At 37.2% G+C, this 22,526-nt stretch overlaps 1 protein-coding gene across 2 annotated transcripts in view; it reads right to left on the minus strand.

Moving 5' to 3' along the window:
• The window catches only part of WDR97 (WD repeat domain 97), a 2,414,280-nt gene that overhangs the window by 195,062 nt on the left and 2,196,692 nt on the right, over nucleotides 1-22,526 (minus strand). For both annotated transcript variants that reach the window (XM_044067752.1, XM_044067751.1), the window contains exon 21: nucleotides 10,765-10,952. In XM_044067752.1, the coding sequence (XP_043923687.1) occupies nucleotides 10,765-10,952 (188 nt within the window). The remainder of the gene's footprint in view (nucleotides 1-10,764; nucleotides 10,953-22,526) is intronic.

Genomic DNA, 22,526 nt, shown 5'->3' on the forward strand with positions numbered 1-22,526 from the left:
AACTACTTTTGTAGTGGCAGTATTCTTTAGGTTTTAGGTCTTAAACTGAATTTTATAAGTTACAGTAAACAGAGCAACTATTATAGGTTCATAGGTTCATAGGTTCATACTAGGCTATCTGCCCAAGGGCATTTACATTTGTAATATTTTGTAAACAACTTACAATATCTCACCAACCACTCAAACTGTCAGCAGCATTTTATTCATCTAGCTGAGAACTTTCATATGAGGCTAAAGAGTTCCGACTGTGTTACTTTATTGTTGAGATATTTAGAAAATGTGAAAATTATATCTATATAAATTAATATTTTAAATACAACAGTTAATATCTATTTAACTGAACTAGAAAGAGGTCAAATATTAATGCAGTTGAGTTTGTCATTGTGTAAACTTTAAGATGAAATCTTTTAAAACCTTGTACATAGCATAGGTTTGGAATTATTGATGCAAATATGAACAAACAATATTTGACGCTTAGAAGTGCAGATGGACCCTGGTGGCGTCACTTGGATGTAACGAGTTAAGGATGTTTAGTAATATTACAATATTACAATACAAAGACCAAAGTGGTGATTTTTGGAGGATGTAAAGTGCAGTGCAGGCCAGGCAATGGGTTCTTGGGTTGACTTTAGGACTTTGAGTACAGCCTTGTAGTCAGTAGAAATTAAAATATAATTTTATATTAATTATGTGCATATATGTGTGTTCATGTTCATGTTTGTGTGTGTGTGTGTGTGTGTGTGTGTGTGTGTGTGTGTGTGTGTGTGTGCGTGTGTAAGAGAGAATTCTATGTCAGCTGCTTAGACTTGTAAAGTATCAGGATAATTATTCACTTTGGCTAGGAGATGTTTCTCTGTTATCATGTGTGAATGTGTACATTTCAATGAAATAAAAACCCTGGCTGTGAGTCTTTAGCACCTATACCTTCACATAATTTGGCTGAAGTCACCAAATGTCAGCTCAGCATCTTTTTTTCAGAAGTTTGCATCCACTAAGTACTGTCAGTTTCTTTTTCAGCATTAGCGAATTGACCAAAACTATTTACTTACATTGCTATTTTTCTATATAATATTTCTTTTAACTTTTACTGTCTCCTGACATTTTCCACTTTTTTGGGTAATTGTTAATATGCCAGTTTTGAGGCTCCTTTTATTGTGTTCACACTCTATGTTTTCCAGTGATCCTTCTCAAATACATTTATTGGTTATTTTCTCAATTACCTTTGTTTAGTTTGTACAGCTTGATCAAGATTATCTGCAAATTTTTACCCACATCTTACAGCAAGATGATTGAAGCATCAAGTTCCTGATAGATGGCAGCAGACAATACATTTTTACAAATGCATGTATTACGTTACACTATACCTCAGTTCTTCTTTTGGCTTTTCCTGGTTAGGGGTCGCCACAGCGGAACTCTGCTCCGCTAATGATTGGCAGTAGATTTTTTACGGGCGATGAGGTGCCAGCTCGACGTCCAACCTGCAGCGAAGGCATGCCCATTCTACGCATGTCTTTTGAATGCCACTCGACCGTGGGGAGGACATGCAGACTCCACACAGAAGGTGCTCCAGCCGAGAATTGAACAGGAGAACTTGCTGTGAGGCAACAACGCTATTGCTGCACCACTGCGGCTTACACTATATCTCAGTATTAAGCAGAATAAAGTATTAAGTACTTTCAGCTAGTCATCTAAACAAAAAGAAAGATTGCAACACATCCAGTAATGGGAAAAAGTTAGGATTGCCACTTGCCACCTTTTCAAATGCCCAAAGTGGGACATTGTATTGTAGAAATGTGAGATTTTTCAGGAAAAAACATACCCATGGGTATGTTTTGTTCCATGGCTGGGTAAGTGCAAAAGCATACAGTTTACAGACAGAAAAAAAGTAAGAAATGTAAGTTTCAGTTAAGAGAAATAATGCCAGAGATAGTTTAATGGTTCCAAACATTATTAAGCAAAATTTTGCATTTTGAGTACCAACATTACATGCATTTTTGCTTTCACGATGTACACGTCCAGAGTTTCTGATATGAAAAGTTGCAACCTTAATCACAGCTCAAAAAGTCATTTCCTTAGTTACACCAAGTTGCTTACCTAGTATTTCTGACAGTGTAGTTTGCAGGGAATTTTTAAAGCCAGCGAACTCACTACATTCCCAAAAATATTACCTCTTTCTTCCCCATCAGACCTCCAACATTTACTAACTGAGGAAAAATTCTTTGGAGTCTGCTTGGTGTATAAAATATCTATGTAAACACATCCAAGCAAAGATCCTAAATCTCCTAGACTTTGTTGCATATTTGGGGGCCAGACATATATCCTCCCATTGTTTCTTTGTCAATTGCTTATCCAATCTCTATTCTGAATCCTTTCTAAACTCCTCTGATCGAGTCTTATAGTTATCATGCATTATTTTATACGCCTTACTAATTATACCTTTTTTAACTGCAGCTCCTGTTCTAGACTCTACTAAAATATCTACTAGTGCTGGTCTTTCCCTTAGGATCTCCCCATTTCTTTCTCTTTGCCTACACTGATATCAGTCCTTGATAGAAAGACAATCTCTCTAGGCTGCAGTCCAAATGAATTCTTGGCCTCTTCTCATTGTTTTACCTTTCCCTCTCTAATCATTTGCTCTCACTATCTTGGTTCCTTTGCCAGTTTTCTCCAGTACATTCTTGTCTGCTCATGCCTCTTCTTTGTGCCCCAAATTGTAGTCATCCCTATCAGCAGAACCTCCTTTCTCCACCTCTGTGTTGGCTTAGATCTTATAATACTTTCTGCTACTTTATGAATATAATATTGCGTATAGTTATTCTTATTCTCCTTAAGGATCTGCGTCTGAAGTCCCAGTCTCTCCTTGTTTCTTGAGCTTCCCCAGTTTCATCATCATTATCCCTTTCCACTTTGAATTATAGCTTTCTGCTTGTGCTATGTATAAGAGCATTAACTGTTTAGCTCTGAAATCTCTATTCAAATAAGGTAATCCCAAACCATCTTACTCTTTTGGAAGGATCAACTTATTACACTTGATTCTTGTCGTCTTCCCCTCCCAGATAAAATCCTTTAACTCTTTATTAATTGCTATCCACAACTTCTTGACCTGTGTATAAAACTAAAGGGACTAAAAACATGTTCACTGTTTGTATCTTGCTATTCACATCCATAAAATAGAGCTTTCAATTTCTCAGTTTTTAACTTGTCTTTTGTTTGGTCTCTTCCCACATAGCCTTAACTGCTATAACAGAATCCTTTTTAATCTATACTCCTAAGTACTTCATTTTATCATGCCCTCATGAATATGGGTATTGCTGAACCCCACTGTAATGCTTCTTGACCCCAGTTTAATATAATATAAGAAAACAATGGTGGAATATCATGTGAAGGAACTCCAAACAAGTGAAACCTTTGAACTTCTCAAGACAATGATGCATATAAATTATTCCCATGGGTCCCTGGTCCAAGTTATTGTGCAAATAAGTGCCTTGACACACTGTTACCCTCTACTGATAAATGACTCCAATATTTCAAATCCTAAATTCTCTGGCTGTACAATTTTTATTTAAAGGAAGAAAGAAAAACTGGAGAATATCAGATTTCAGAAGCCTATTTTATAGAATAAGTGGCATAAGGATTACCCTGGAGTAACTAGATATGCCCTTTAGAATTATATCGGCTGATTGGCTATAGATTATGATTTCCTAACTTTGGTAGCTATAAACAAGTCATTGGTTATGTCTTTTCGTGAGCCAGCATTTGTGGCATAGATGGATAAATCCTTGACTAGAGCCCAGGTGACCCAAGTTCAAATTATAACTTTGGCGATTGTTGCTGGCAGGAAGGATGGATAGGCCCATTGGGGGGGGGGGGGCGCAGAAAGATGGAGGGCCATAGCCAGCTGCGCACATTACCAGTATCCCTTGCAAAAGGGTAGCAATACAGAGGGGCAGCCTGGGGGTGGGCATTAGGCTCATCAAGGCACCGATAGGTGGTAGCCATCATAATGCATTTACAGAAGTGTGCATTTGCAAGGCAAGGGCATGTGAGACACTGTTGTGATGTGGTTTGCATGTCATCCACAGAGTGGAATTATGCTAACCAGTAAGCTCTTACTGGCAGGATGTCACTGAATGTGCAAACTACACTCATAGGTTAATAGGATCATCCTATGCTAATGATCACCAGCATCTTTATTAGCCTAGCTGTGTAACCCAACCCAGTTTTGTCCCAGAGTTCCTTGGATGCTTATATTGTGGGGTATGTCAATGAAGAGGTAGCTAGGGGTTATGGCGGTGTATGTTATCTGGGGATAAATTTACTTACTGTCAACCTCTGCCCATCAGAGACATGGGGGTCAGACTGGGGGGTGAATTTGCTATTTCAAATCCAATGATAAAGGTTTCTTTTGAACAGAGTCAGGGATGAACTCTGATTCACACAGATAGAAAGCTTATTCCATAGCATGGGGATCCTTTGCGAGATATATTGGTCCCTCCAACAGGTTCTATTTATAGGTGTACTAGAGGTGTAACTTCTATGTCACAGACAAAGTTCAAGCCCTTGGATGTAGTGTTTCTGCTGCTGTTTGTCTTGCAGATATGCAAGAAATCCATCAGAGCTGGATCCAAGGACACCTTTTACACTAGGCAAAGATCACCTCTCAGTAACCTACAGGAGACTGAGTAAAGAGATAGGACCTTAAAGTGATCAATGTAGGACAGGGTATTCATATCCTGGATTCTCCTGGTGAGGAACCTTTGAGGGTGTTCCAACTGTTGCAACTGTCTGGCTAGGTACATGCCAAAGTGGGCATTGTACTCAATGATGGGTCTAATAAGGGATGAGTAGAGTGGTACTATAACTTTCTTGGACCTGGATGATATACCCTTCCATATGAACTGGGTGACATAGAATGATTTTCTTACTATCTTGCCTATGTGTTGGTCGTACACCAGATTACTGGTTACATTTGTTCCCAAATACCTAACTCTTGGGTCAACTCTTAAGGATGTTTTATCGATGAAGTAATTAGGTGGAGACTTTCCCATACAGCACTATAATGCATTCCTTTGCACTGAGTTTTAATCCATGTCTTTTGCACCAGTCATTTATTTATTTAGACACTCTTGTAGGGTGATGATGTCATGGGGTATGTATGATAGCTCCCAATTTACAATAATCTGTGACCTTGGTGAGCAAGTGGCCTTTGACATTAGCCTTGACTTCCAAGAAGTAGATGCCAAACAGGAGCTGGGCCAACACAGAGTTCTGGGTACTCTGCCGGTAACTGGTCTCTTTGTGGAGGTGGTCTCACTGATCCTGACTTTGTGGGTCCTATTGTAAGCCAGCTGTCAGTCTGGTGAGTTATGTAGGGTTTTATGCCTAATTCTGAGAATTTGTCAACAATACCTGACTGGGATATTGTACTGAATACCTTGGCCAGATCAAGGTAGGCAGTATACATCATCTTTCCTTCATTCATAGCCATGGTGACCCTCTCAAAGACGTTTACCAGATTAAGTAGGCAAGACCTTTCCTTAACAAAGCCAAACTGGAATGGGTCCAGTGTCTGTAGGTTGCCATTGTCCTTATTGATCATTTCCATGATAATTTGTTCCACGACTTTGCAAGTTAGACTTGTCAGAGTGATAGGTATGTACTTCCAGGAGTCAGTTGACAGTCCACCCTTATGAAGAGGGATGATCATTGTGGCTCCATTCACCTGACACATAACCTGTTTTGAGGCTGTAGTTGAAGAGTGCCTCAAGTGGAACTGATATATCATATTTTAGGCTATTTAGGAGCTAATCAAAGATATTGTCAGGGGGTCCACTGAAGCAATGTTTTTGGCCTTACTGAGCTCCTCCAAGACCTGCTGCCTGTTGATAGTCGGTGGGGATATGTTAGAAGGGATTTTACAGGGGGTAGTGGGAGGTGACATTTGAACTCATGATAGACTGAATGACACCCTCTGTTGTGCACAGCTCTTGCCCTGGCATTACATAGAATCCCCAGTGCAGAGGAACAAATGCACACTGTCTGAAGATAACACTTTTAAACCTTGGGACCCAAAGTTTTGAGTCCTGTGATGTGGAGACCAAATGACCAGAAATCCAGATTTGCATATACTAAGTTTGAAATTGCCATTTACTGGAATATTCCCTTTTCTCCAAGGTATGTTAATCTAGTAATTCCAAAAAGAAACAGGAGTGCAAATGATTCGGAGAGAAACCACGAACTTGCTTCAAGCCAAATAACTGAATTTTATTGCTATTCCACTGCCAGAACACATAAAACATTAACGCTTTGTATTACACCATGCGTTTTTGTCCTCATTCAATGGACTTCATCAGATGCTCCGTTTAAAATCTCTAATTCCATTTATACTATTTCTAAAACCAAACAAACCAATAAAATACCATCATTTTATTTAAAAAAAACAAGTAATCTCTCATTTGGGCTCATGAATATTAATCACATATACCTACTTTAAACTCATGAATGTTACCTTGTTTTCTATATAAAATATTATTATAAATACATTTTATTGACTAAAATCATTTTCCACCACATTTACCTTAAAAAAAACTTTTATACATCTGTGACACAGGAGAATGGATATTTTACTGTAAAAGAATTTGATTCATTCTTTTGGAACTTAAATTCTTAATGAACAGTGCCACCTTCTGTTCCACCTAAATATTACATATACCAAACTTTCACAGCTTAGCAGACCTTAATTTTAAAAGTGGTAATATAGACAGGTAATTATTTAAACCTGGTGTTTTACCTGTTTCTAAGGTTACTTGCCACCATAATTCCTTATACCCTATTTTCTCTTCCCATGGGCCACCCCTGATATAATTTTTAATTTGTTCCAGAACAAAAAAAAGGAATTTGTAACCCTCACACACCTTAGAATGCTTAAATAATGCATTTGTTTCTTTCCCTTTCATTATATCATAAATGTGTTCATAAATTCTGCTTTTTAAAGTTCTCTCTGTTTTGCCCACGTAAAAGGAATTACATTTATGACAGATGGCAAGATATACTAACCCGCTAGGCTCACAATTATAATATCCTTTACTAACTATCCATCTTTCCCTACTTTCTAAAAAAATTCTTTCCTCATTTATGATGTATTCACATTGGTTACACTGTCCACATTTATAAGTATCTAATTTCCTTCCATTTCTTCCACCAAAGTTTCTTTTATTATTTCTATTCTTATTTTCTAAGATATCCTTTATACTACTTGAATTTCTAAAGACCACCTTGGATGTTATCCTAGGTATACCTTCCAAATCTGTGAAGGAAATAAACCTATCCCATTATTTGTGAAAAATTGCTTTTATATTATAATTTATTGCATTATATTCTAAAACAAGTGTCTGCTGATATTCCCCATTGCCATTTATTCCTTTATTTTCACTTACATTGTTTTTATCCAATTTAATCCCCTTGATTGGCTTAAATTTATCGGTTCTCCCTTTTTCTACCTCAGATCTAATGTTTTTAACAAAGTTCTTAGGGTACCCCCTTTCTATAAACATCTTCTCTAATAAATTGCACTCATTCCAAAAATCACTATTCATACTAGTCATACGTGACCCCCTAACAAATTGTCCTTTCACTATGTTCTTCTTACAATGTGCAGGGTGTGCACTATTATAGTGAAGGAAAGAATTACAAAAAGTAGATTTCCTATGAACCCTAGTTTCCAATGAATTGTTTACTTTGTATATTTCTAGGTCTAAATATTGTAAATTTACATCAGATATTTTATAAGTAAACTTAAGGAAATCTGTGGTCTTACTAATATACTCCATAAATTCTTCAAATTTTTGATTACCCCCTGTCCAAAAAATTACTATATCGTCTAAAAATCTACGATATAGAGTCCAACAGGAATTAAAACTAGAATTTAGGACATGTGTTTCCTCCCACTTAGCCAAAACTAGATTTGCAAAGGTAGGAGCACAGGCCGCACCCATGGCTACCTCTTGAGTTTGTTGAATGAATTCACCATTAAAAATCAAAAAATTATTCTTCAGGACCATATCCATTAATCCTGTGCTCACTACCTTTTCTCTGTGGGTTAAACTTTTATCTTTGAACACAATGTCCTCAAACATTTTCATTCCTGCCACGTAAGGGATGGAGGAAAATAAGTCAACTATGTCTATAGTGACAAATAATAAATTTTCAATACACAAATCTGGAGTGATTTCCCTTAATAGGTCCCAAGAATCTTTTACTATAACCTTCTTATTGACCCAAATGTGTTTTGTTTTAGTATCCATGTATTTTGCTAAAGGCAATGTTTTCGAGCCATCAGCCGATACTATAGGCCTGAGTGGGGGTGTCTTCCGAATTTTTATGGATCTTGGGGATTCCAAATATTATAGGGATTTTTGGTTTTTCAACCTTCAAATATGTGTACATTTTTTTATCAATGGTGCCTTCATAGACCATATCTTCTAATTCTATGTCTATTCTATTATAGGCCAAATTCACTTCATTCCTAGAGACACAGGTGTATTTAATTTCATCCCTAAGTATTTCATTCATTTTCCCTTCATATTGTATAAGATCCATAATTACAATCCCCCCACCCGTATCTGGTTTCATTATTCTCACATTAAAATTGGATTTTAATTCATCCACAACTTTATTCTCTTCCCTATTAAGGTTCATCTTATATTTAATTCTCCTTTGTGAATCCCTGAGTTATTTTTCCAAAACACACTCCAAGTTTTTTAACTGGGGATGCATAGGGGGATTAAACATAGTTTTCCTTGTTAATACTTGATCATTATAAACTGTATTTTTTGTATTATCTTTAGAAAATAATATTTCCAAATTTACTTTCCTCAAAAACAATTTAATGTCCAGAAATGTTCTCGTTAGATCTCCTTTAACATAAGGGATAAATTTAAGTCCCTTCCCTAGGAGATTAAAATGTTCCTTCACTAGGGGGACATTACTGAAATTGTAAATAGAGAATCCATTATAGGTACTTCTCCATCCTTCCACTTTTATCTTCTGTTCAAGATTTCCTACATCCGGGACAGGGGTATATATATCTAATATCTCCCCCCCCCCTTCATTTGAAAATTTCCATTTTGTTGTCCTTGTTTACTGGGAAACCTATTTTCCCTACCTAAAGGGGAAATTCCCTATTGTAATCATATTCATCCCATTCACCTATTATCTGGTCATTATCCTGTATGTTATTTTTCTCCTGTCTATATGTTTTTCTATTCATATAGGGTGGCTTGGGCTTACTTAATCTAGTAATTGCTATAGATAAGTTCAGACGTGTGCATGGGGGGCAAACCCCTTGCAAAAACAAGTGTAAAGGACAAGAATGATGTGCGATATTAACTCTTCTCTTGTATTTTTGTTCTTTTTCTTCAGTGCATCAGGACCCAGCATTTTGATTCTCAAGATTTCAATAAGGCTTCTCTGTAACTATGTTTTCTGGAACCCTATGCAATTCCCAGTCCTAGTATCCTTCACAGCTCTAAGCTGAGGACCAAGGCAAAAGTCCTTCTCTCTAGTCTGCTGTAAAAAAAAAAAAAAACCTCTTCTGCACTGAAACTGTAGCAAACCACTTGCTACAGATATAATAAGCAGCTTGATGCAGTTATAACACCACACAAAGTATTTCAGCTATGAGTGCAAATACAATGCCTGTATTGCATCTGTCTAACATGCCCCCTAACACCTTGCACAAGGGTAGGCACCTCCTTTTTCCTGCTCTAGCGATGCCTCTGCTGTCTGATCTAGGGGAGGCTTGATCGTTGGCAGGTAAGGGGGCAAAAATTCACCTAGAAAAATAATATTTTGTTTTCTCTGATTGTCAGTAGATCTTTAGTGATAGTGTGAGATCTTTAAACAATTTGTCTGTTTATTTTGTAATCATAACATTTGCCTTTATGATCAAATCTCCTGATGCTACAGTTATTGCCATTAAAGGTAACATCACTACTATTGCACTAGGTGATTATTTTTAGTAGATCATCCTGAAAAACTTGAGTATCTTTTATTGAAGTAATTATGTTAATCAGACTGCAGTAACTGGCATTGCACGAACCAAAAAGAAAGATAAAACTGAAGACCACAGACGAAGAATCCACTTAAAACACCAGTTTATTGTACCTCTAGCGCTTCGGCAACCGCCTTCAAGGAGTATAAAACATCACATAACTTACACAGTTTATATACCTTAATACATCTAACAATTAAACAATTAGCCTAAAACAGTAATTGGCATGACTGGTAATTCATAGCCCACTTCTCACCTATATGTCTAAGGAGAATAGTCCAGAAAGACATGGCCCCAGTACAAATCCCTGAAGGATGCGACAGTTAATCACTGCTGGGATCGACACATAATCACTACCTTGACTTTTTTGTCTTAATTATATATAAACTGACAACTATTGCTATTAATTTGTCACTTAGAGCCTTATTTGGGTAGTGCTGAATTCTGTAGCATGTTTAAAAAACATAAGACATTCACCCGCAATGATAAGCTTACTCACACAACAGCTATTTACAATGTTGTGACAACAATAATGATTTCTTAGATTGATAATTGATCATAATTATTTTTCTCTGTTTATTAATCTAGTATGCTATCACACCAAATGTATAAAAATATGGAGGTCTGATTTCTAGCATATAATGGATTATTCTGAAATAGGTTTTTCATAATACCTTATTAATGCAACTATACAATCAGAGTAAACTATTTACCTCTCGATATGGGGTAGATCAAGTACAGCATTCTTCTTCTTGGACAGTTTTTCCTGTGGCATGCTTCGTTGGTGTTTTTTAATTCTTGTCAATTCACAGAAGTAATTCACAACATCGATTGGCCTGAATCCAATGTCAGTCTGACTGTCAGCCTTCAGTTTTGATACTTCTGTGACCTTCTTCCTGTTCTGAAATAACAAATACCACTGAATATTTTCCCAGTATCAAACACTCAGCATATTTACTGTTACTTATCTTTTCAGGCAGTATTCCCACCACTGTAAAGGGCAGTGTCTCTTGGTCACAGCACTGTTAATGTTCAGTGGATCCAGTGTGCCAGTTTGTTAATAATTTATTTGTCTCCACCCCAGGACCTTGCCCAATGAATTCTGTACCTGTATCCTGTCATCTCATTTACTCCAGGTGGGGAGATAGCTAAGCACCCTTGAACTGTGTGAGAGATGTCCAGCTCATTTGTTCCTTTTTGGAAGCTTGATCTGTTGTCCTGGAGGCAAGAATCAGACATTACTGAGTAGACCAGTATGCTGATCTCATGGAAGCCCCTGCCTCATCCCTCCTAACATCTCCCTGTCAGCATGTGGTTCAGCATGTGGCTGAATTTCTGTGGTTGTTTGGGTGGGGAAAATGCATGTGCTCCTTCAAATATCATCCCCATCTCAGCAGCACATGTTCTGCTTAACAGCACAAGTCTATCTTTGCCTCTTTGATGGGTGATCTCCTGCAGGTTTTGTTAGAGTGTATTTAACAGTGAATAAAAGACTGAAATTAATTTTGCTGTAAATATACTGAAAGATAAAGCATAAAATAAAAAGTTTGCTTTAATGTAGGAATATAGCTTAGCAATGTAAAATGGCATTCATGCTGTGTGACATAGCTCTGGCTAAAATAAGTGAAAAAACAAGAAACATCTATTAATGGACACGATAATTTGTAAAAGACATGTTTTCTCAATATCAGCAGCAAACAGTTTGAAGTATTTAAACAGATGCTTCCTTACAGACTTCTGTCAATGGATATGTTTTTAGAAAACCAGTAGTACGTGTTTTTCACAGAAAATTTTCTGAAAGACATGTTTGTCACAATATTTGGAAAAGTTTGACGCAATTCCTCACAGATAAATGGACATGGCTTTTTATAGACTCGGCGGAAAACAATTCTAAAAGGCAAATATTGCATGCATTCTCACAATCACCAAAAGTGCTTATAAGTACATCACAAAAGGAAAACAGGAAAGTCTAAAAACTGACATTATGTATTTTCCCACAGAAGCTCCTTACAAATGAGGAAAAAAACAGAATCTAAGGTGTGGGACTAAAACAGTATATAAGAACTGTAAATCAAACTATGAAACCAAGTCCAACAGTAAAACTTAATAAACACGAGGAAAGAAAGACGAGATCCACACTGTCCTTGTATTTAGCGCTTTTGTTTTTTAATAAAAACTTCTTCAGAATACACATACACAATGAACCTGACCCTTTTTATACACACACCCCTTCTCAATTAATGACATCACAATAAATCACATTAAATAAATCAACCCCATTAAGATACTTGAAAAAAATTCAGTAAATGTTATTTCATCTTAAAGATACCTAAAGTTAAATAAATCATTTAAAATCACAACTTAGTGCATCATTAGAAAATATATAATTTCAAGACACATTCAAATATTGGTTCTTTTCTTTTTATTTTTATTATTATTCACAAATAACCCTCAGATTTTAATCTAAGGGTAGAGCTGATAGATATATTGGTGTTTAGACCTGGAAATAGTGTTGCGTTGGTTCTTAGCTAAAGTTCCCTATTTTCCAAAAAATCATTCAGAGGACCACCTCTGTTCTCCTAATGTGACTTGTTCCAGAACTGAAAACCTAAAATTATGTCCCACATTGTTAATGGTGTGCACAGCCAAAACATTTTTTATGTCCTGTTTTTTAATATCATAAAAATGTTGGTACATTCTGCTCCTAAGAGCATTAATGGTTTTACCGATATAAAAACAAGGACACTGGGTGCACATCCCTATGTATATGACAGCCTTACTACTACAAGTTAATTTCTTTTTAAGAATTAGTTTCCCAAAATTTGGGATATAAATCTCAGTTCCTTCTAAAATGTGTTTGCACTGCAAACAAAACCCACATTTAAACATCCCCTTAACTCCAGGATGAATTTCTTGTGTTATTTCCAACATATTTTTTATGGTAATATCCTTTTTATATATAATATTGGGTTCTGTTCCCACTATATCCAAATATTCTTTATTAGTATTGAATAAGTTCCAATTCTGTTGGATGATGTTGTTAATACTTTTGAACTGCAAATTATATTTGAATATGGCAGCTCTGTGGAATAACTTATTCTCCCTTCCTTGTACACCTTCAAACGGGCTATCTAGACCCTTACCTAATAATGGAAAAAATATTCCTTGTTCCCTTTTAGTGACCACCTCCTTCAATATATTTTCAACAAACTCTTTAGGGTAACCTCTGTTAACCAACATACCTTTAAGAGTTTGTATTTGACCTAAAATATCATGGAAGTCAGAAACCATTCTTGCTAGTCTGACCCCTTGTCCTTTTATTAGTGACTTTTTCTGATGAAGGGGGTGGAAACTAGTAAAATGTAAAAGTGTATTAGAATAGGTAGGTTTCCTGAAAATAGTAGTTTCAAAGCAATTTTTCATTCTGTTTTTACTAATAGTGACATCTAGATAATCAATCTTTTCATGAGAAATAGTATGAGAAAATTCTAGGAATCCTGTACTTCCACCGATAAAACCAAGGAATTCATTTAACATATCTTCACTGTCATTCCATAAGATAAGTAAGCTGTCTGTCGGGCGCTAGAATCCGCCACATAACGCAAGCACTCAGGTCTCTCAACAGCAGGTACAAATATGACTCAGTCATTGTCCACGCTGGTGTAAGGACTACATGAAAAGAGACATTGAGGAGCTCTCTGATTATGTAGCCCAGGCAGGTATGACCCTGACCTTGAGCAGTATCCTACCTTCACCAAGAATGATGCCACAATACAGAGACAAGATGATCAGCTTTAACAATTGGCTTAAACACTGGTGTCATTCAAAGGGGATCCAGTATCTGTCTGCCTGGGATGACATGCTGGACAAGCCACGCTGCAGTAAGGGACGGCTTGCACCTGTCACCCTGGGATTCGGATATTGGCAAAGGCTCTTGCCACCCCATAGTGCCTTTTAGGCAAGGCTCAAATTCTAAACCCACCACCCTAGAACACAAAAGGGAAAAAACTAAGGGTAATGCTGCTCAGTGCCAGAAGTCTAAATCTCAAAATGCAGAGGCCCTTCTCAGTATGGAGAACATCGATGTCTGTGCTGTGACAGAAACCTGGTTCAAGGCTCCTGAGAGCACCCCAGCGCTATCAGGTTTTACCTCATATCATGCGTTCCGCCCCAAAATCAGGAAAATACCAAGAAAGGAGGTATCCATATTCATCAAGGACACCCACACCTCAAGACTGGTATGATGCATCGGAGACCATCCAGGTGCAATTAACCGTAGGCAAGACTGCTCTGCAAATTGTAGCATGTTACAGGCCACCCTCACAAACTCAGGAACCTCACATGGCCTTCCTGAAAACACTAGAGGGATAAATGTATCACCAAACACCATCATACTAGGTGACTTCAATTACCCAAATATAGACTGGGAACACTACTCAAGCCCAAACACCCTAGCCCAAAAGTTCCTGGAATTCATAAACTCAAATGCCATGGAACAGCTAGTCACCATCCCCACAAGAGGAGATAACATACTTGATCTCATCATCACGAACATGGGAGCACAATGTTCAACACCGAAGTATACCCCTCACTGGTGAGATCAGATCACAAACTAATCTCGCTGGAGGTCCTCATCCCACCCCACCTGAAATAAAAGACCACAGTAAAGAACTTCTCAAAAGCCGACTTCACACTTCTAAAGACTAGTGTGGTCTCCTTTAAGGCCCCCCGGGCGGAAAACAGTACTCAAGCCGCTGAATCACTTACAAATGCCTTCTACCAGCACCTGCAGGACTGCATGGATAAGGCAATCCCAAGCAAAACAAAGACTCTTTGCACCAAAGGCAAGCGTCCAGTCTGGTGGACCCCAGCCATAAACAAACTCTACAACAAAAGGAGGAAGCTACTACAAGGTAGAGCAAACTCCTTAAAAGGTAAGACACCCTTGATCACTATAAGTAAAAAACTAAGAGCTCTCATAAAATCATCCAAAGCAAATTTCGAGAGAAAAATAGCTAAAGACTCAAAAGACAATCATAAGGCCTTCTTTAGCTATGTTAGAAACCTAGGAGGAAACTCCCAGATATGCTCAGAACTAGTTCAAAATGATGTGAAGATTACTGATCCTACAGACATTGCCAACATACTGGCTGACAGGTTCAGTGCAAACTTCTCCCCTCCCCAAAAGGAGAGATATCTATACCAAACGATTGCAGCCCCCAAACATCTCCAGCGCCCAAGTGAGAACTGCTCTCCAAAGCAAAACACAGCATCCATGGGACCTGATGGTGTCCCCGGCTGTGTGCTCCACGAACTCAATGAGGAATTAAACCCACAGCTAGGACAGCTGTTTAATCAAAGTCTTACCTCTGGATGTGGCACGCACTGCAACTGTGGTCCCACTTCACAAAGGCGGTGCCTCCACCGACCCTGGAAATTACCGCCCATTAGCTTGACAAGCCTTATCTGCAAAGCCATGGAGAGGATCATAATGGACCTCATAAATAAAGACATAGGGAATTTGCAGACTTTGGATCCAACCCAGTTTGGCTTTGTCAAAGGCAGATCATGCCTTTTAAACTTGGTTGACTTTTTCAAACAGTCACCAAAGCCATTGATGAGGAAAGGCAGTCCATACAGCCTACCTCGATCTGGCTAAGGCCTTGATACAATACCCCACTCGGGTATCATTGAAAAACTCATCAGCTTAAATGTTAACCCATACATCACAAGATGGGTTGCAAACTGGCTGAGTGACAGAACCCACAGGGTCAGAGTTGCTGGCGCCATGTCAGACTCAAAGCCTGTCACAAGTGGTGTCCCACAGGGCTCAGTCCTGGGCCCACTCTTGTTTGGCATCTACTTTCCGAAGTACAAGCAAACACAGGAGGGTTATGGCTGACAAAGTTTGCAGATGACTGCAAACTGGGCGCCATAGTAGATAACACATCTGACACAGATATCCTTCAGAAGGGTCTCACAGAATCGGATTACTGGTGCCAGAGCCATGGCCTAAAGTTAAATGCCAAAATGCATAGTCATACCAAAACAAGGTTACCCCTAGCTACCAAATAGGTGGCAATCCACTAAGCACAGAAGAAGTTATCAGGGACCTGGGGACCCAAGTTGATAGTAGTCTGTCATTCGACACCCATGTAGCTAAAGTAGTTAGGAAGACCTTCTACATTGCCCACCTTATCATGAAGGGATTCTCATCTAGATCAAGGGAGGTTATAGTCTCCCTTTACTCATCACTCATCAGACCAATGATTGAGTACAATGCCCCATTCGGAATGTATCTGACCCGTCACTTGCAGCAGCTGGAGAGGCCACAAAAGTTCCTCACCAAAAGGATAAAGGGTCTCAAAATCTATCCTATGCTGCCCGACTGAAAGAACTCCAGCTCTATTCAGTCTTAACGCTTGCTCAGAGGTGACCTTTGCCTAACATACAAGGCCATGTCAAACCCAGATTTGATGAATATGCTTTACCTCAAAAGATCTAGATCCATCAGAGCCACAAGGCGGGAGACTTAAACCTATTAATAGGACATGCTGGAGGGATAGATTCATCACCCAAAGACTCCTATGCTGTGGAACAAAATCCCGGTACATGTGAGGCAGAGCACTGGCCTTGTTCAAGAGAAATCTTGACCAATGGATGGGAGATCGCAAATATACCCCAGGGATTACCTCAGTGTCACTGCTCGACAGAGGCACAGCAAAATAATGGGTATAGTTCCCCATACTAAAGGGAAATGCCCTCGGGCAGATAGCCTAGTATGAACCTATGAACCTATAACAATATCATCCAAATAACGTCCGTAATATTGCCATGACTTTACATACGAACTAGTGAATACATATTCCTTCTCCCAGAATGCTAGGACTAAATTAGCAAAAATAGGTGCACAAGTAGCCCCCATGGCTACACCTTTACATTGTTTGAACAATTGTTCTTGAAAAACAATAATGTTGGTGTCCAAAATGAATTCCATGAGGCTGCTGATTGTAAGTATCCTATCGTGACCTATTTTTGTATATTGCCATAAGTATGAATAAAACTATTCAATCCCAATGTCATGGGGAATGACAGAGAATAAATCTCTGACATCAATTGTCACAAAAATTAAATTATGATTATACATATTTTTATTGATTTTCTTAAGCAAATTCCACGAGTCCTTCACTATCCAGTTGCAGTCATGTAAAATATTTTTTAATTTTGCGTCTATGAAACTAGCAATAAAGTATGTTTTTGACGCCTTTGCGTCAACAATGGGTCTAAGGGGGGGGGGTTATTAAGATCCTTATGCACTTTTGGTATACCAAAGGTGGTGGGAATTTTTGGATGTTTAACTACCATATAGGACCATTCATCAAATGTGATTTGTCTGTTTAAAAGAAGTTCTTCCAACATTATATCCACTTTCCGATAAAGTATATTTTTCTCATTCACACTCACCTGACAATATGTGTCAGTGTAAAGAATCCCAAACATTTTATCAATGTATGAGCTTTATCCATGATAACTAACCCACCCCTTTTATCAGGTTTCTTAATTCTGATCGTATTGTTGTTACATAAATTCTGTAATAATTCAATTTCTTGTTTGCTTAGATTATTTTCTCCTTATATTATCTTGCCACTGTCTTTAAACAACATACGAATATCATGTTCGCACATCTTTTCAAAAGTCTGCACTATAGGGCACAATGAGGGATTAAATGCACTAGGTCTTTTGCATATTTTGTTAGCACTATTACTGTCATGGGGTCCTTCTTTAAAACAAAATTGAAAATTCAACTTTCTTGTATAAAGTTTAAGTCTATTAGTGCCTCATCCAAACCTCCTTTTTTACTTGGGACAAAAGAAAGTCCTCTTTCAAAAATATTTGCTAAACCATTGTCCAAAACACAATCACTGTAATTGTATATTTTAAAATCACCATTGCTGTTGCAAAGAATCTGTACAGAGGTGTCTTTATCATTCCTTTTACTATATACACTGTGTGAAACTTTTAAAATATTTTTTGAAACATTTAACATATTAATTTCTTCAAAAGCATTTTCCCAAAAAAATTTTTCCAATACATCTAATACATTCTCCCCCTCCCCCTGCCCCTGTAGTTGTAATTGGGATGATGTTGCCCCATTCCCCCTCTCTGATTCCTGATCCATTTGGATCTCCTCAGAGGGGGAAATTCTAAAGGGTTCATACCAGAGTCACTTACATCGTTGTTATATTCATTACCATCACCAAACTCCCCATCAGGTAAATTACTATGGTCATAGTGGTGGTTATAGTTGTTATTAAATTTTCTTTGACTCAAAGGGGGTGGAGAGTATGCTCTCTGTTCAGCATACTCCTTCTCGTCCCTTCTAAGCTTCTTTTCCTTTTTATATTTTAAACCAGACATAAAGTGATCGACATTTTTAAAAATATTATCAAACTTCATTCTATTAAACTCAAATAGTAAATCTGATTGCATACTGTTATTCACATGTTTAATTTTTTCATTTCATTTTACCATTTTTTTATCATTGTCATTAATAAGGCAATCCAAAAGTTCACAACCATGCCGGCTGAACATTTTAATCAGTTCCACATGTAATTCTGCGTTTTTTATCAAACCTGCCGGATATCGCCATAGTCGGAGTCCTTTAGGAACCAGTTCTCTCTGTTTACACTGTCGAAGATAACTCTTTTCAAGTTGCAGTTTCCGATACTTGAAAATATAATTTTCTAGTTCATTGAGCTGTTCATGAAATGAACCATTGTTATCTCGGTGGTTCAAAGATGTGTTACCCCATTCACAATCTCCTTCAAGCCATTGGCTTAAGGTTTTTCTTCCGTTGAAGGACATGCTACTCTTGTATGTACTTCCATTAGGCGAAAACCGCTCCTCTTGTCTCGCTAGTACACTTGCTCTCGCTCCATGTTGGCGTTGTGCCGGTGTGATGTCAAAGTTGTTCGACTCGTCTTCTGCGATGTTGCTACTAGTGTGACTAGACTGAGCCGCTTGTATTACCTGCGAGCCGTCCCTTTCATGCTGAGTTAGTTTCTCCATAAGGGAAACCAAATTTCCAACTGTACAATTCAAGTTATGCAAAGAAGATGCCAATGAACCAAGTGTAGGTGGATCCCCACCGTCTACTTCTTCCATAGTCCACAAACAATGAAACCAAGTCCAACAGTAAAACTTAATAAACACGAGGAAAGAAAGACGAGATCCACACTGTCCTTGTATTTAGCGCTTTCGTTTTTTAATAAAAACTTCTTCAGAATACACATACACAATGAACCTGACCCTATTTATACACACACCCCTTCTCAATTAATGACATCACAATAAATCACATTAAATAAATCAACCCCATTAAGATACTTGAAAAAAATTCAGTAAATGTTATTTCATCTTAAACATATCTAAAGTTAAATAAATCATTTAAAATCATAACTTAGTGCATCATTAGAAAATATATAATTTCAAGACACATTCAAATAATCCCCCATTGTGCCCTATAGTGCAGACTTTTGAAAAGATGTGTGAACATGATATTGGTATGTTGCTTAAAGACAATGGCAAGATAATACAAGGAGAAAATAATCTAAGCAAACAAGAAATGGAATTATTACAGAATTTATGTAACAACAATACGATCAGAATTATGAAACCTGATAAAGGGGGTGGGTTAGTTATCATGGATAAAAACTCATACATTGATAACATGTTTGGGATTCTTTACACTGACTCATATTGTCAGGTGAGTGTGAATGAGAAAAATATACTTTATAGGAAAGTGGATATAATGTTGGAAGAACTTCTTTTAAACAGACAAATCACATTAGATGAATGGTCCTATATGGTAAACATCCAAAAATTCCCACCACCTTTGGTATACCAAAAGTGCATAAGGATCTTAATAACCCCCCCTTAGACCCATTGTTGATGCAAAGGCGTCAAAAACATACTTTATTGCTAGTTTCATAGATGCACAATTAAAAAATATTTTACATGACTGCAACTGGATAGTGAAGGACTCGTGGGATTTGCTTAAGAAAATCAATAAAAATATGTATAATCATAATTTAATTTTTGTGACAATTGATGCCAGAGATTTATTCTCTGTCATTCCCCATGACATTGGGATTCAATGGTTTTATTCATACTTATGGCAATATACAAAAATAGGTCGTGATAGGATACTTACAATCAGCAGCCTCATGGAATTAATTTTGGACACCAACATTATTGTTTTTCAAGAACAATTGTTCAAACAATGTAAAGGTGTAGCCATGGGGGCTACTTGTGCACCTATTTTTGCTAATTTAGTCCTAGCATTCTGGGAGAAGGAATATATATTCACTGGTTCGTATGTAAAGTCATTGCAATATTACGGGCGTTATTTGGATGATATTGTTATCTTATGGAATGACAGTGAAGATATGTTAAATGAATTCCTTGGTTTTATCGGTGGAAGTACAGGATTCCTAGAATTCTCTCATACTATTTCTCATGAAAAATTGATTATCTAGATGTCACTATTAGTAAAAATAGAATGCAAAATTACTTTGAAACTACTACTTTCAAAAAACCTACCTATTCTAATACACTTTTACATTTTACTAGTTTCCACCCCCTTCATCAGAAAAAGTCATTAATAAAAGGACAAGGGGTCAGACTAGCAGGAATGGTTTCTGAATTCCATGATTTTTTAGGTCAAATACAAACTCTTAAAGGTATGTTGGTTAACAGAGGTTACCCTAAAGAGTTTGTTGAAAATATATTGAAGGAGGTGGTCACTAAAAGGGAACAAGGAATATTTTTTCCATTATTAGGTAAGGGTCTAGATAGCCCGTTTGAAGGTGTACAAGGAAGGGAGAATAAGTTATTCCACAGAGCTGCCATATTCAAATATAATTTGCAGTTCAAAAGTATTAACAACATCATCCAACAGAATTGGAACTTATTCAATACTAATAAAGAATATTTGGATATAGTGGGAACAGAACCCAATATTATATATAAAAAGGATATTACCATAAAAAATATGTTATAAAGAACACAATAAATTCATCCTGGAGTTAAGGGGATGTTTAAATGTGGGTTTTGTTTGCAATGCAAACACATTTTAGAAGGAACTGAGATTTATATCCCAAATGTTGGGAAACTAATTCTTAAAAAGAAATTTACTTGTAGCAGTAAGGCTGTCGTATACATAGGGATGTGCACCCAGTGTCCTTGTTTTTATATCAGTAAAACCATTAATGCTCTTAGGAGCAGAATGTACCAACATTTTTATGATATTAAAAAACAGGACATAAAAAATGTTTTGGCTGTGCACACCATTAACAATGTAGGACATCATTTTAGGTTTTCAGTTCTGGAACAAGTCACATTAGGAGACATAGGTGGTCCACTGAATGATTTTTTGGAAAATAGGGAACTTAGATGGCAGCTAAGAACCAACGCAACACTATTTCCAGGTCTAAACACCAATATATCTATCAGCTCTACCCTTAGATTAAAATCTGAGGGTTATTTGTGAATAATTATAAAAATAAAAAGAAAAGAGCCAATATTTGAATGTGTCTTGAAATTATACATTTTCTAATGATGAACTAAGTTGTGATTTTAAATGATTTATTTAACTTTAGGTATGTTTAAGATGAAATAACATTTACTGAATTTTTTTCAGGTATCTTAATGGGGTTGATTTATTTAATGTGATTTATTATGATGTCATTAATTGAGAAGGGGTGTGTGTATAAAAAGGGTCAGGTTCATTGTGTATGTGTATTCTGTAAATCAAACTATGTTAGAGGTATTTGGTAGGAACACACTTGTTCCGAGGTAACTGGAGAATGGAAAGCCATAATCTATACTGGTAGTGAAGAAAAAACTTTGCACATTAAATCTGTAAACTACAGTTGTACATCTTGTTTGTTATAAAAATAAGTTATTTATTAGTAACTGTGCTTACAGTAAAATAGTACTGTACTGCAAAATATATTTTCTCATCAGTGTAGTCTGTAAGACTCTGTGTTAACAGCCAGCAAGACTTTGTGTCTTAAGAATACTTTGATTCCAGTACAGCATGCAGCACCTTCCATCAGAAATTTTTCAATGTTGACCCTAGCCTGTATTGAAACACAGGGAGAGTGATGTGATGCCTTGTATAAGGTCACTCTTGTAAAAGCACAGTAACTAACATTTATGTTGAGTACTTCAGTTTTCTACAGTTTCTACAGTTTGCAGCAGTAGAGTTCATCAGACATCTGAATCCGGAGTGAGACTGCAGTGCAGGAAAGTGAGCAGTGCCATAAATTCTCCAAAAAAGGTAAAAAAGCAAAGTTTCAAAACTGAAACTGCCAGTTTTGTTTTACCAACTTCACAAGTGACTACAGAGACTATTCAACCATCTACAGTAAAGCAGCTTGGCCATCTGCCTCTCTGTTGACTGGTTACAAAA

Source organism: Protopterus annectens, chromosome 3.part1 (genome assembly GCF_019279795.1).
Source record: "Protopterus annectens isolate FY-2018-M chromosome 3.part1, PAN1.0, whole genome shotgun sequence".
Taxonomy (NCBI): domain Eukaryota; kingdom Metazoa; phylum Chordata; order Ceratodontiformes; family Protopteridae; genus Protopterus; species Protopterus annectens.